The 16741-nt window shown below is 38.1% G+C and overlaps 1 protein-coding gene across 1 annotated transcript in view; it reads right to left on the reverse strand.

Moving 5' to 3' along the window:
• Window positions 1-12134: 12134 nt before the first annotated feature.
• The window catches only part of oca2 (oculocutaneous albinism II), a 123640-nt gene continuing 119033 nt past the window's right edge, over window positions 12135-16741 (reverse strand). The window contains exon 24 of the mRNA XM_017718798.2: window positions 12135-12886. Within this exon, the coding sequence (XP_017574287.1) occupies window positions 12799-12886 (88 nt within the window). The 3' untranslated portion in view covers window positions 12135-12798. The remainder of the gene's footprint in view (window positions 12887-16741) is intronic.

Below are 16741 nucleotides of genomic sequence, written 5' to 3' on the forward strand. Positions count from 1 at the left end.
GGACTTCAAAGTTATGCTGTTAATGTTTCTGGGCTGTTCTGGTGGCATGTGAAAAACCAACAACTATTAGTTATCATGTTTTGGGTCATCAGTGGATTTAATCTACACTTGACCCAAGAAGCTGCTTGAATTAACACTTCAATTTAAATTACAAGACTTGCTAGTGAACTAATTCACAAAAGTTTTTTTTTGTCCAAGATACTTTTTAAGGTGCATTTTCTCTTCACAAAGAATGAATATGTAATGAGGGAATCAAGACTGCAAAGTTATTTTCATTACAATTTTCATTAATTCATTTTGATATATTGTCCAGTTTACAAACTGAATAAAAAAAATAAACAATCTTTTCCCTACAGCTACTTTTCATGCAACCATAACTTTGATCTAGTTTAACTACTAAAGAAGAACAAAGACAAAAACTGTTTACTACAATAGTTTGTTCAGTGTGGACAAATGAATATCTTAAACCCAAATACAATACAATACAATAGAGTTTACTCCATCACTATGAGAAAGACCAGAAAATACAGCAGTGATGTACAACAAAAGATGAGCTGAGCTGCACAAATCATGAGAATACAAGAGAATAGTTTAATAGTTTAAAAGGCCCATTTCTACAACCAGGGTAATAATGAAAACTTAAAATTAAAGCAACTGGAAATATTAACAATCTGCCGGAAAAAGGACATATGTCTACATCAACCTCACGCACAGCGAAGAGGATAGTCCAAGTAGATGAAGAAGATTATCAGAGCTTCTGAAACTTTCAGACGGACCATGCTTTGTGGTCAGATGAGACTAAAATAGATTTCTGGCAACAAAGACCAGAAGTGGGTTTGGCTTAGACACAATAGCCATGCAGAAAAATCAGACTTTAATTAAATTTAAGCAGAAATTCAATCAAAACCTGACTTTCTCAGCCAGGAAGCTTAAAATGGTTGGTTCTTCCAACAGGACACTGAGCCAAAGCACACCTCAAAATCAACAGAAAAATAGTTAACACAGAATCAAGGATTTGTGGTGTCCATTCCAGTCCCCTGACCTAAAGCCAAAAGAAAACCTGTGGGATGAGCTGAAGAGGAGAGTCCACCAGTGTGAACTTCGGGTCCTGAAGGATCTGGAGAGACTCTGTATGGTGGAATGGTCTCCGATCCCTTTCCATGTGTTCTCCAGTCTCATTAAGCTTTATAGGAGAAGGCAGAGCTGATTTCATTACAAAGGGAGGCTTCACAAAGCATTACGAATGAAGTGGTGCCCACAATCGTGGCACACATAGATTTGAGAGGAAAAAAAAACATTTCATAATACTTTGGGTTTTACTTCAAATAACAGTTAGATTTTTGTTAATATTTTGAGCCAAAGATCAAAAGGATAAGCAATAAAGAATGTTTTTTACAGTCCATTTTGCCCGTGTATCAGGGGTGCCGGTAGGGAGCACTACATAGGCCACAGACATGTTAAAGTGTTAATATCAAGCAAAATCAATAAAAACAGACTCTCCACATTAGAACTCCCTGACTGAACTGCAGGTCAGTGTGCTACATCCCTAGCATACTTATCAACCCTACCACAGTATTTTACAAGCTCAAGTAAGATATAAAGGTTTTAAAAACGAATGACTTTGACAGCAAAAAGTTTAGTGCAGAAGGAAAGAGGGATGGAGGAGGGATCCAACAGCTTCTCTCCATCAGAGATCAAACCTCAAAGATGCCTACAGCACACAGATTAGATAGAGGGTGATGGAGCACCACAATAATAAGCTATTTAGCGCTAACTAAAGTTAATCTATGCTGGCAGCTGAGCTGCAGATCGAGCTCTTTAAAGGTAATTTACATTACATATCAGGCCTAGGAAGACTAACGGTGGTGTGAAAGAAACAGCTGACAAGCAGAAGAAGAGTAAAATTGTATCAATTTAACTGTAATGAAATAGTATCTTCACCTCCTGTGTCACTGCCATCCAGACGTCTATTTATATACCTCCAAAATGCAATTTCCTGGTAACCTTGCTACCCTGGAGAAAAGTAATTTTCACTTAAAATATTAGCAAGAAGGGAGAAAAAGTAGAGCAATGCAATGTTTCCTCAAAAAGAGAGAGAGAGAGAGAAAACATAAATACTTCAGAGGCATTGCACCAATCTACTGTGACGTGAAACTCCCTGAGGATTGACACTGCAGCAGCACAAAACAACCCTAACACAGGTATTTACATGCATTACGCAAGATCAAAGTAGCACAACCGTAATTCTTCCACTCTCTCCTCTCCCAGATAAGAAAATGTTAAGGAAATATGCCGGAGATCTGGTGGTGATCAAAGAGAGGCAGGTAGAAAGAGACAGATCTGTAATTCAGCTGTGTGGCGGTGCTGGAAGAGTTAAAGTTTGGAGTGTGCGGGAGCTCAGGGAGACTAGTCGCCCACTCAGTCTTGTCTTAGTCTGCCTCAGACTGATGGAATCACAGATGCCGTCGGTCTGGGTTCAACAATGGCTTCCATTTGGACCAGTACAAGAACAGCTTGAAAAAGAGAAAACTGAAATCTGTCTCAAATCCATTACCAAGAGCAGAGCGAACAAAACAAGAGGAGAAAGTAACAAAGAAAAAAATACACTGACAACACTGCACCATTTGTATAAAATTCAAAATAGTTGATACATCACTTTCTCAAAGCAAGATATCTGTTCTGCAATCTGGTCTGAGGGCTGTCTGCTCTGAGTACATGGCACTGTCCTGAAAACAAATTACCTTATGGATGTTTTATGCTTTGAGGTGCAATTATTAAAGGGGAGTTGCATCAGTCAATTGCAACATTTTGCATAATTGAGACTGCCCAGTCATTCAGAGTGTTTAATGTGACATTTAATGGGATTATTTTACCTTACAAGGCCCTGCATTTACTTCTTCGCCAAGTGTGTAAAATGTATTTAGAAAAAAATACGTTTTAGGTTCAAATCTAATCTCAAAACTACTAATCTGAAAACTGATATTCAGATTCTGGGACTGATAAGTCAAACCTCTTGCTCGGGCTCCGTAGCAGCTCAAGTTCACCAAATGTTGTGGAATTTAGACAGTTAGCTTCCAGTGTCAGTTGATGCCAAATGCCGGACTGTTGTGGAGTTTGATAGTGTTAATTGTGTGCCCCTCCCCCTTAATGGATTTGGGAAAATTAGCAGTTCCTAGTCTTTCCATAACATATTGGGAAGTCATTCTGCTTTACTAATAGGCGAAGAAGAAGACAAAGAAGAAGTTGAAGAAGAAGGAGAGTAATGAGGAGGATACTTCTGATGTCTATCGTCTGTGTGACAGCAATGTTTTTCCTCCTTATCAGACATTTATTTATGATTTAGAATTTAGTGTCCTCAATTGTATTGATTTCTTGCTAAATATTGCAACTAACCTCAATCCAATTGAAAAAGATTTCCTTTGGTTTGTGCATATTCACAAGCATTCTCACACAAAGCCCTGGCTGCACCTCAGACGAGCAGTAAGGCATCTCCATGGAGACATGACAAATGACCACATGAGTGGTAGCTTGGTGGACTTCCTTAGCTTACTGAAACATAGAGCAGGGCTCTATTCAAGGAGTTCATTCAGACGTTCAGGCATGCTAGTCGAATGATGGTTGGCAGCGTAGTGAAAAGGTTAGCATAACCCTATCTGACAGTCACAGCATATTTTGGGTTAGGCTAGATCTGTTTTCCTACATAGAAGAGTTAACTGAACGTCATTCGGCTTTCAGTTAGCTATACTCTACCATTCAAAAGCTTGAAAGCAGTCATCATATTAATAACTGCTGTTATTTAATTCAATAATAACTTCCTAAATGTAGATTCTTATACCATGAGCTAGATTTCTTGATGCATTCTGGATTTTCACTTTATTATGAGTTAATTCTAAAATTTTGTGGTTATTATAGTATCATCTACAGCTCTATTTATCATTCTGGACAGCTTTTTATCACAGCTTCCTACTAATTAGTGGAAACTTTTAAAGCAGAAGAATCACAGCAGAGTCTGTTTATATTTGTACCTGCAACAAAATTGTTTTGTATGATTAAAAACTGATTTCAAACCAATGGTTCAAAAGCACAGACAGAGAGGACATCTCCCCTCCACCCTTTGAAAAAATGTGAGATAATTTTAGGCGACTGCAAGATGGCTGTCGAAAAAAAGTACATAGCGGAGTTTCAAAAGTGTAACATCCTGTTTTGTTCTGGTCCTTGTCTTTCACAGTTTTAGCCTTGGATTTTGGGTTTTGTTGTATTAGCTCCTCCCTGTTCTGTGTCTTGTTCTTAGCTCTGCCCCCCTCATCGTTCTCAGCTGTCTCTATCTCTTGTGTGTGTGTGTGTGTGTGTATATATATATATATATATATATACATACATTCATACATATGCACACATATTTTTTAAATTTACATATTTATTTTGTTTCATTTCTTGTTACCTTGTATTCTTGTTTTTCCTGAATATTGCTCCTGTCTCTGCCATGAAATCTAATGAAACCAACTCACACTTGCATCCAGACTCATTGTTATCTACATTACAAAAAGAGCTGTCAGATATCAGTTATTAAATAGGTTAGCTGTCAGTTTCAAACTCTTAGCAAACCCAAAACAGAGGAACAACAATAAAAGAAGCCCTAACATTTCCTGGAATTGTTTTACACTTCTTTACTGTACTGTACTATATTATCACATCAGGCTAAGAATTTTAGTAGCACAATGGAAGGAAAAAATGGTCTTGTAATGTGCAACATCTCTGTACTGTACATGCACAATATTTATTAAACTATTAATAATATGATGTTTTTGTGTTTTAAGGTTGCTGTGCATGATATCAGTATGATATATGCAACTGTAGGCAAGCTTTGACTACCCAGTTTACATTTGAACTGCTGTATGTAAGCTCTAGCTTCCTCACGTTAGTCCTCTAACTCAACAGACTTGAGTAACTCAGAGTTTGCACCCCTGTTCTAAATTGGGTGATTCCAAATTTTTGAACAGACAAATGACTTAAACAGTCTCCTTATTATTTCAGGTGTAGAAGTGTTGTAGATTTTAGACTGAGGGCTTATTTCTTTATTCTTCTCTACAGTAGATGAAAGGACAAGACTAAAATCCCTCTGTGACTTTCAAAAGGGCACACATACATTAAATTGGTCTCTAACAAGTTCAAAAGACTAATGCACTCAGAAACATCTTGTCCTTCCATTTAACGATGGTAAAAAAAGAAGCGAGGTTCACTTCATTCATAAAACTGCCTGAAAACCAGCACTGCCAAGTCCTCAAACAGACTTTCATTAGTGAAGTATCTGGTTAGAAAAGTGACCTCTACTTCATGACCAGAAATGCTTTTCTTCTAACACTCCCTTGCAGGCCAATAAGAGAGCACTGCCTGTGTGTTAGAATGACTGCTTTTCCTTTCTTCCTTGATAAAAGTAATGAACTGAAGGAGTGAAGATAAAACGAGGCTAAGACAAAGGCAAGATGAGTGGGGAAATTTGTTCTGTGTTTGAAGTGTGATTAAAAGAATTGGGGAAATTGGACTCTGGGTAAACAGCATGCTCAGGCCAGCATATATCTGAATTGTTTTTGGATGTCCAAATGGATGTATTAGTCCAAAGAAATGGAGCATGAAGTGGAATCTGTCATTGTTGCAGTGCAATATTTGAAAATGGCAGATAAGGTCACCCGCACATCCTTTGTTCTGCTGACAGACAGAACAAAAGGCATACCTTTTACCACCTTGTTACTTACAAATGTTATCTACAGGTTTTACTGTGAGACACGGTTATAAGGATGCAACCAATGTTAGCTTTCTTTCGCTCTGCTTAGCTTGGGCATTAGTGGAACATTCGGCGAATGGCTGGCAGATGTTATCGCGGCAGTGATGTTCTCATGCCATATGCGGTGCTGTCGATGCTGGCTTCTGAATCCTGACACTGACTCTAAGAGCAACTGACATTTAAACATTCCCAATAAGCATCCAGCCCTCCCAGCTACATGCAGACAGCACCACAGCTGGAGCTTTCCAGGGCCAGCACTCCCCAAGGAACCCAGGTGGGAAGCTAATGTTAGAATCTGATGGAGTGAAAAGATCTAGACTGAAACCCATCAAACACATGATCATAAAACTATTCAAGAACATGTTCAGTGTCTTGTATTTTCAGTGCCTTTCAGCTTTCATCAAAGGAGTTAAAATCTACTGACTTTCCCCCCCAAATAGAGCACCGAGATTGATTCAGATGGATGGATGGATGGATGGATGGATGGATGGAATATTCCAAAGCCCAGTCTCCATCCAAGACAACACTGAGGACCAACCAGAGTGGATGACTTTGTTTACAGCTGTCTGGCCAACAAGACAGAGAGGAAGATGTTCAAATATAAGTAATAAAAATTCATTTCTTAATTTAACTGCATTTAAGCTGATTTATGCCCATCATCTTAAATGTGCCACTAAAGATAAGCAAGTCAGCTCTTTTAAAAAGTGTCGTTATACATTATGTGCCAATAGCATTAAACACAAAGTGTGGCTATTTGCCTAGTAAATCATGTGACAGCACACAAAAAATGCTTATTTTTGCTGTCATTTCACACTTTCAAGGAACGATAAATGTGGCAGCACTGGAAAAAGCTGTGTTCAAGGGAGAAGCGGAGAATAGGGTTTTAAAGTTATATTAACTACAGTGCAATTTTTCATTTACTACTCAGAAAACAATATAAGTAAAACATTATTCTAGCAATAAAAGTCACTGAAAGTTAAACAGTGTTCTCTCTGGACAGTAGAATGATGCGGGTTGGTGCAGAGTAGTGGATAACACCACAGCCATGCACAATTGAGACTGGTGTTTGATTCTTTGCCTGTGCAAAAACAGCATAATATTTCCAGTAACGGCTCCAAATGCACGAGTGATAAATGTGAAATCTCTCTTATTTTTTCTGATGAATATCACTACAGGGTTAAGTGGATGCTATGGGATGTGACAAAATATACATTTTCCATAACCAGTCTTGGTTTTATACACCTGTGGCCATGGAAGTGATTGGAATGTCTGAATTCAATGATTTGGATGGGTGAGCAAATATTTTTGGAAATAATACTATTGAAACACACAGATTATAGATCAGCCTCACTTGATGCAATCAGAGTGCGATTTTGCTCTGCAGGCATGTTTAATAAGTTAGGTGAAAGAGTTTCATGGTCATGGTCACAAGCATATTTTTTTTTCATCTATGTTAAATTAAATTCAGTATTAATTTTAACCAAAAGCCTAAACAACTCCCCCTGGCTTTCTTCTTGAACACGAACCTCCATCAGATCTGCTCCTTCAGCCCTGTCAGTCTCCTTGAGCTTCTTTCTATAGGGATAGGGAGCCAAACTCAGCCTCCTGACCTTTTCACTGACATTAATATACTGTAAAAAACAATTATGGCAAATACTGGAATCTAATATGGAGAGAAATCTAAAGATAAAGAACATGGAGAGCTTTAAATGGCGTTATTCCTTCTTCCATCTTCCTTGTTCGTTCAAAGTACAAAGTGAAGTTAAACCACAGACTTTATGGGTTTAACTAGTTGACATGTCAGCTAGTTAGTTAGCTAATGTTAGTGTTAGCCTAAACACTTTTATTTACCTAACTTAAACCCAAACTTAGCTAGCATTAGCTAAAGTTAGCTTGCTAGAGTTAACAAGCAACCAAGTAAACAAACAGATAACCAGCTATACTGACCATAAATTGCCACAAGCCCACATTGTAGGTGAATATATTCACTCTGTTTCATACAGTTTCACTCTGCATATTATATATCTGGAATAAGGCAATGCTATAATGTTTATTTTAGTGAGTGGTCTGAATAACACTGAAAATTGGCCTAGCAACACCTATGGGGCCAAAGCTACGTTCCTGAACTGAAGATGCATAAAGTAAAACATTCCTCCAAAAGTAGACTTCCACTGCTCCTACACAATGTGGAAACAGATTTAGCACAGCGATGAACTACAGTTCAGTTCTTTTGAGAATGTTTAGGCATTTACACACAATTCTGCTTGACTGCTCCATTTCCCAGCATTAGCACTGACATTTCATGGCTGGTGGAGTCACTCAAGTTATTTCTACTTTCCCCTGCCTCTGGCTTCAGAACTGCAAGCAACCATTCTCCTCTTCCTCATAGTTCTGTCTCATCGAACACAAAGGTGAACAGGCCTGTGTCTCAGAAGTTAAAGTAAAAGCAAGCTATGAAAAGACCTACGCTAATTGGAAGTTAATTTCAATTACAGTCCCATATTGGGCAGAGTATCAGATCTTACAATTGCACATTTCTTTGCACAGGCAAATTCACTTCTTTTGAACACATTAACATTGGCTTCAGAGACATGTTAATTTTGGTCCTGGGAACACATTTTTATGCTGTTCTGGAAAATGTCTGAAATGATTCACTTTGTCAAAATACATTAGAAAAGAATTTTAAAGATGGCCTCTTGCATCTTAATAACTTCCAGTAGACCACTCGGGCTTCTACTGTCCAGGCCTTCACATTTATTACCAGTGCGAGTTGTTGATTCATAGTGCAGACAGCAGCTGATATTGTAATGAACTGATCAGAGAGTATGCTTGAGCTTCTTATATTCAGTTCTTCTAAAGGTCTGCAGTTTCACTTGGAGTCAGAGTCATGGTTTCCCTTACAGGTGAGCAGTTGATGTCTTTTAGTCATAAAAAGATAACACAATCTACACCATGCAATGTATAAGCATCCACAGTATTGCAGAAAAGTCAGAGATCACCCTTTCATTTATTTCATTTTCAGGTCAAATGCACCATCATGTACAAGTTATCCTTCAACAGTTTCTTTGTTTGATATGCAAATTTCCTTCTCTTTTGCCTAATTTCTCTCAGCCTCTTGACAACCACAAATCCTTTCGGACTCACAGCGCTGAGTTTTCTTCATAAAGAAAAAAGACAGAAACACTTGTGTATTTTTGTCAGACCTGAAGCAAGAGTATAACTTGTTTTTCTCCTCTGTCTCAAAGATGAAAGCTTTAAGTACTGTTTATCTGATGGTGCCAGTTTTGGTGGTCTAGCAGGTCTTGCATGGTTATTGGGAGTCCCATTTTTCTCAGTATCTTTTAATTGCTTTTAGAAAAATCTTGTTTTTTTTTCACTTATTTCCTTTAACTTTCCCTTTCCTTATGCAAGAGGAGTATCTTATATCTAAGCTCCTCAGGACTCCTGAAAGAAGGATGAACTTGTAGTGAATGGCTATTTTGACTGGAAATTAAACAAATGAAAGGTGGTCTCTGCCTTTTGCATAGTACTGAATATGTAAAACTGGAATCTAATAAACAAAACGTGAATGTCTTCATTGAATGAAAACACACTGACATAAATTACTAGAAGAAAGCTTGATAGTACAGTATATATGGCCTTTACTTTCAGTGATTGTCAGTTCCAGGACATGATTACAGAGTAAAACAGTAGATTAGATGACCATTCTTTACAAAAGGGCTTATCCACTTGGCAACATAGGGGCACAGGACACCTATATATGGCTATTCTCAAATACAAGGTGTGAAAAGGTAACTAATAGCAATTGAACATAAAATACTTTCAAACAATTCAATTGAAGTGAGGGGTTGTTAACAGTCATCTGTGTCTCATTAATACAGTGAAAAGTAGTTCAAAGTTGTTCATGATGCTAGAGTTAAAAAAAATATGTACTTCAAAGAACACAAGAGTATCATCATCAGCAGATCATTTTATCACCATCTGTTAATTGATTAGAGTGGTGGGTTTGGTACTAGAATTAGCTGAAAGAGCACTTAAACAGGGACTGATTTCACTGATTAAACAGTCAGTCAAGCTTATTTGCATTTTTTCATAAAAGTGGGCGATTTATGATTTTTAAAAAGATTTTAACTACATGTTTACACTCTCAGAATGAATGAGGAGTTCCATTACAACACAAGCACCTTGTGTTTACAACCAGTGAGTATTTTACTGACTGTTATGAGGTGAATGATAGGCTAGTTCAGAGGTAATGATCAAGATGGATGGACACGAATGCTGGCAAAAGCTCAGTGAACATAGGAATTGTAGCACACTCACAGTCTTAGGATAAACTGTCTGTAGCAACTCAAAACAAAGGGACGGGTTTACTAAAGAGGCACTAGCAGTCTACCAATATGTCTGTGGATTATCTTCTAAGAACTTCCATGAAAAAGGAACAAAGGCACTATATAACCACATCGCTGGTTCACATGTATGAAAGACTGTTTCTGGCAGAAACCAGTTTTATCCTTTTCTGTTTTAAGCTTAAACTGTGAGTCATTAGGTCAAAATAATTACTTATTTTCTAAATATTTTGACTTACTAAGTAAGAATTATGACCAAATTGACAATGAGCCATTAGTGATCCAGACAGTGATTATTTCAACATAAAAATATTTTAATGTAATACAGAAGAAATGTGAGGGAAAATGTTCTGTTTTAAAATACATGTTCATTTTTGGCTGGCTGAAATAAACTAAACCTGAGCTCCGTGGCGATTATGTTAGGAAACTGATAATGTAAAATTCCTCTTTCATTTCTTTCAGCACATCCAGGTCATTTGGGATGATTTTGAAGTGTAACCTCTTTGGTACATGCAGTGCTTCAAAAGATGGCTGTGATAAAGCTGCCACAGAAGCCACTGATGTGTTGCTTTAGTAATGCAGGAACTGCACAGCCAAAGTTACAATTTGTGCTTTTGATATTTGTTTGAAAAACTGTCAGATCATTATTTAGGCAAAACCTCCTCTTGGTTGAGTGTTGTATAAAATAGCTGTTTAAAACCTTGTTTTTTATAAACTATTTGGTTTTAGGTTTTATTTCTGTCATCAGATTAAGAATAACGTGACATGACAGGCGTTTACATTTTTTTTTTCGAAACAATAAATATATGTTTTTGAAAAACTTTTTACACAAGTCATGACAGCCATGTTAACATCACCAATAAGACAAGCTTTTCACAGCTGCTGAACAGCACACAGTCAGTATTTCCTAACAGTGTTGTTAAATCAGAGTAGGTGCTTCATTATAATAATCTCCTCCTAGTAGTTTGTGAGGGAAGCTCCTATAATTGTACACTACATGTCCAAATGTTTGTAGACACCTGCTCATCCAGTGTTTATTCTGAAATCAATGGTATAAATAAGGAGTTTGCTGCAGTAACAGCCTCTGCTCTTCTAGAAAGCCTGTACACATTAGTTAGATCAAGCACTGACGTTCTGGATCATAAATGCCACTCCAACTCATCCCAAAGGAATTGGATGGAGCTCCACCACTCCAGAGAACACAGTTCCACTGCTCCACAGCCCAGTGCTGGTGGGCCTTTATACCCCTCTAGGCTTGGCATTGGGCATGTTGGCCTTAGTATCATGCACAGCTGCTCAAGAGCATCTTATTTTATTGGGAATGCTTTTTTATGGAGATTCAAGCTGTGTGTGTGAGGTTTTTTACTTTTTTTACACTAATGCTGTTTGCTATCCGGAGGATGGGTTCCCCTTTTGAGTCTTGGCTTCTTCCTCTTGCTCTTGATGAGTTTTTCAGGCCTCAGATGCTTCTGTAGAACTGCTTTGTGACAACACCTGATGAAAAAACCCTATATAAATAAACTTGACTTTACTGTGTGCACTCAGTTGAGCACCTGTGTCAGCAGTGGATGCCTTAAAGTAGCTGAATTCACTAATTACAAGAGATGTCTGGATACTTTTGGACATACAGTGTATGCAATGAGGCAAAAGCATAAAAGAACATGACTATCCTATTGATCTTAGTATGGATGCTAAACAGCTACTGCATCTATTTAGTAAACTGCAACAGCCATTTTTTAATGTAAGAGGTTGTGGTCGTGCAAACTTTGCTCCAAAGTGTGATACAATTTCCCATGTTCAATTGAATTTTTGCCAACGTTCTGTAAAGCATGTCAATTAATATCAAACCAGTGCTCTGATAAAGCTTATCTATGGATGGAGCACGGATAGGCCAGTTAATGTATGTTTTTAAAAGTCCTTGACTGTACAGACGGTGTGTGGGCGGGGGGTTGGGGGGGGTGGGGGGGTGTTAAATGCTAGTTGATGTGGGTAGATAAATGGTCGATGATCACTGCTGAGGACTGTGAACATATACATTAGTTACATGAGGTGGATTAATAAGGTCCATCATTGTGAATGTAAATGAAATTTGAATTTACTTAATGAATTGAAATGGAACATGATTCATGACAGATCTGTTAGGACTGGAAAATTTGGTTATTAGTTGGACAGGCACACTTGAATATCCCTTTCATCAGATGTTACAGTGCCTGACAAATATATCTAACTGAAATGTATCAATAAATACTGTTTTATGGCCACATAAAATCATATAAACAGAACTACTGTGTCTTAACAATAAAGAATAAGGAATCTTCTGGTTGGTTGTTTTTTTTTTTTTTTTGACAAATGTAAACAGTTCAGCAAAACTCCTCACTAAAAATGGCAATAGCACCACAGTGGAATACACTGCTACCCCTAGCCCTTAAGCAGGTGCAGGCGTTCCCTTGTTTGAATGTTTTATCACACCTTCACAGCATGATGCATGGGCCGTAAGCACATGATCGGCATGATCGGCTGATCACCGCTGTCCATTAGGCTGAGTCTGTCATCCCCCAAAGTCAGATCCACTGTCACTTATAGCTCACTCACACACACAGATTATCTCACTCTCTCTCTCACTGTCTCACACACACAGAGTGTCTTTGGATGGCAGTACAGATGGCAGATTTAGGTGTTCCAGCCCAGTCCGACGTGAGTTGCCAGCAGGTAACACATGGCTATCGTACATGTCATCAGCATCATGGGGAAGCCCAACCTGTGAAAGGTAACGATGATAATGTCAATTAAAATCAAGCCAGTAGATTACTCCATTATATTACCATAGAACCATATGGAAGCTTTAAGCATGATTAATGCACACAGCAGGCAAACTAAGCATTTTCATACATCCAGGCCACCAGAGGTCACAAGAGAACCAAAACAAGGCATTACCACAGCTGGTTTATGAGGCACCTGGCCTCTTCCTATGTCCCTCATTATATCAAAAATATGACTGCAGAACATCAGAGGGCACCTCAATTAAGCAAGGCGAGTGAGTCCTCAATGAATGGGGGTAAATGGGGCAAAACGTCTAAAAAAAACGAAAAGTTAAAAGTTTCTAATCACTTGCCCAGAACTTTCCTTTAATTTTAGAAAGCAGAAGGACGCATTTCTTCTAAAAATGCAAAAGAAAACATACCTGTATATTTTTCTTTGTTCTACAGCAAACAGGTTTTGAACAGCAAGATGCTAGCATTACTGCTGAGTGCTGATTGGTTTGTGAGCAGAGCAGCTCATTGGCTGTTCGCAGTCAGTGACATTATGAACATACACGAGGAACCATTTTGAACTTCTATAACTGGAGATCAAAAGCTCTTAAAAATTCAACATGAAATGATTGTATTCCTTTACATTAAAATGTTCAAGCATTTAAAAACTATGACATTGTTTTTAACCCATTCATTTTGAGAAACCTGGAAGACATCTCAGAGTGGTAATTTAAGAGCTTTTGATCAAGTTTTCTGGCATTACCCTGAAGCCAAACATTACTTGATTGTAGTATATACCAAGGATAATAAAAGCATGCTAATTTCAATGTTCAAATTTCAAATAAGTAGACAAATTCTATTGGAAAAATGATAAACTTCTAGGGATGAGTCAAAATATTTGAATATCTAAATGGTCAATTGATTAGTAAATGGATTTTTGATATTCAAACATTATAACATTATATAATCTCATATTGAACAACTATGAGATATCTGAACTCTGTGCTTCACCAGAGGGCGGTGTAGACCCTGTGAACTATGTTTTGGCCTGATTACTCCAAAGATGGAAGTAAAGATGATGTAAAGACTACTGCAGCCACCTAAAAGCTGCAAAAAGGCTCAGCTCTGCACCGCCAGACGTTCTATGGTTCTGGGTAGCAGATAGATGTGCAGCTATAGCACATAGTAAGTACTGGAGAAAATCACCAACAAATATCTTGAGTTCATTTTACATTTTCTAATATAAATTGTAGGAGAAAAATCTGACTTGGCTAGTAACGTCATTTTATCTTTCAAACTTTAGACTGACCCCAGTTTTGGTGTACATTTTAAGCCACACATCATTTACTGTGGATATAAGATGGGAAGGGAAATTTGGTCTGAGTCTGGTTCTCTTATAGTAAATTAATAGAGATATGCTAAGTGAATATTGTGCCCATGCACCTGTTGCTTCCAGTGTGCAGAAGTCTGCAGCCTTATACTCTACCCAGTTCTATAATCTCAGAAATAAAGGTAAAATATTGTCACTGAGGTAGTTTCCTCAAGGATAACTGTCTTCAGTACTTTTAGTTAGGGAACAAAATTGCACCATAATCCATTGAATTGAGTCCTTTTTCTTAACGGTGCTTTGGCTATGTATCTGTCTCAACTCTGGAGCTTGTATTTTATAGCTTTGCTTTATAACATTCGGTAGTGAAAAGGTACAAATGCATACTTTTCTGGTGTTATTTCTTATTTAAGATACACAATTGGACCTAAAGATCATAGGTGTACCCTTGAGGGGGTACATTATATTTTACCTTGATAAACAAATGCACCTACACAGGACTTTTTTTCAGACAGAATTAGAATTAACAACCATTTGTGACTGTGTTTGTACTGCATTTAACCTATCCATGCAGTGAAACACCCACATACATGCACGCTAGTGAACACACACACTAGGGGCATTGAGCACACTTGCCCGGAGCAGTGGTAGCCCTATTCACGGCACCCGGGGAGCAATTGGGGGGTTAGGTGCCTTGCTCGAGGGCACTTCAGTCATGGACCATCAGCCGAGGGGATCAAACTGGCGACAATTGGAAAACAGTTAGAAGTGCAGACTGGACACAGTCAATATAGACTGAATGTCGAATGAAAACATCTCACTATGTATTTCAAAATGCAATTACATAAATACATTTAAATATAACAGCAAAACAGAAGTAATGACTTCCCAATTCTCTGTTTCTGAAGATGAATACATTTTAAAACACTGAATGACATTCGAGCTCTAAGGAGTCTTCTGAGAGTCCTCCACAGATTACACTTCTTGCAGGAACATGCTTAGAGTGTGGCTCTTTGACGTTATCGTGCAGAACTCATCCCAAGCGTGGAAGCTACCACCATGACACAGAGGCAATTTGTAGCTCTGACTCTCACACACAAACACACTCGGTCACAGTCACTTGTTACTCCATCATGTTGGTCATGCTCATCATCAGAGTGGGATGCAGAATCTCAGACACCCACCATGGATGTGAGATCTGCACAGTACCATCACGGAGTCATGAGCCCTGCCAAAGCAATCAAAGTGGCTATTTATCAAGAGGGATGATTTGTCAAGACCCATAGAATAGAGCGATGACTTCACCTGCAATGCCCCACTTTCATTCAGGCTCCTTTAATCATGCCAGAAGCGGGTTCCTCACATAAGGCTGTGTTATGAAGGTATATTTTTGGGAAAACCCAAATGTTGGCTGTTGTGATGTCCAATGCCTTCAGCAATACAGTTTTATTTTTACTTTCTTTTCTAAAATGATACTATATATATTATTTAACATAACTCACAGAATTCCCTGTTATTAACTGGTCATAACAAAAGTATGGAGTAACAATGTTATTTCTGCTAGCTTACAGAAACAAGCAGAGAAATTCTGCTGAACGTTCAAACCTTTCAATTCATATGAGATTTGTATTTAAATGTAGAACAAAGTTTTTTTCTTATTTCAATTTGAGGAAAAGTTATCACGAGTCTTGTATTACAGAAAAAAACATCCTTCACAGAGTCAAAGCTGTTGATACAGAATGTGATCAATGTATTCAGTGTCAATGTAATTCACTATGTAACTGTAATTAATCATATAATTGTGCAATAAAAAATAAATAGTGCAGCAAAAAAACTGTAACTCTGGACCTCTAAAGGCATGTTTAGGGTATGGATTTCTAATCAATTAGTTCTCATCAAAACTCTCATGATTTGATCCCATTATTTTAAGAACAAGCAGTGATAGGATAGATATAGCAAATAAGAAAATAAAAAGCCTCTAGATTTTACTCATGTTAGTAAAAAACTACAATTGCTGTGGCCTTTCTTGCAATATCAGACTGTTGATTTCTGAAGGAGGAGCGCATCAACAGGCTGATCTGTGATGTGGCTGGGGTGAATCAATAACCTGAGCCCATATCCTTGCATGCTAGCTGGTACAGCCTTTTCCATTATGACTTATAATTCATCCATTACCTCCTGTGCTCCCCAGCTCTATCTGTCTCTGACTCTCTGTTGTGTGAATAGCGCCAATCTGAACAGTAGGAGTCCTGGCAGCCTCCCACCAAGGAGCACGCTTGGCATATTACCCGCTTCATTGAAATGATATTAAAGTCTGGATCTCTCTGCATTAACGGTATTTCAAAGGCTGAGGATGCAGCAGGCATCCACTGTGCATCCTCCTCCTCATTCTGTATAAGCTGCTTTCCTCCTCTCGTGAATGGCTGTCCACTCTCAGAAGCATGCTGACGGCCTTGTATTCACTCAGTGATTGAAACGTCCATCTGGTGAGAGGCATTACCAGTGTAATTACAACAGAGCCCTGGTCATAATCTCT

This window comes from Pygocentrus nattereri, chromosome 26 (genome assembly GCF_015220715.1).
Source record: "Pygocentrus nattereri isolate fPygNat1 chromosome 26, fPygNat1.pri, whole genome shotgun sequence".
Classification (NCBI taxonomy): Eukaryota; Metazoa; Chordata; class Actinopteri; order Characiformes; family Serrasalmidae; genus Pygocentrus; species Pygocentrus nattereri.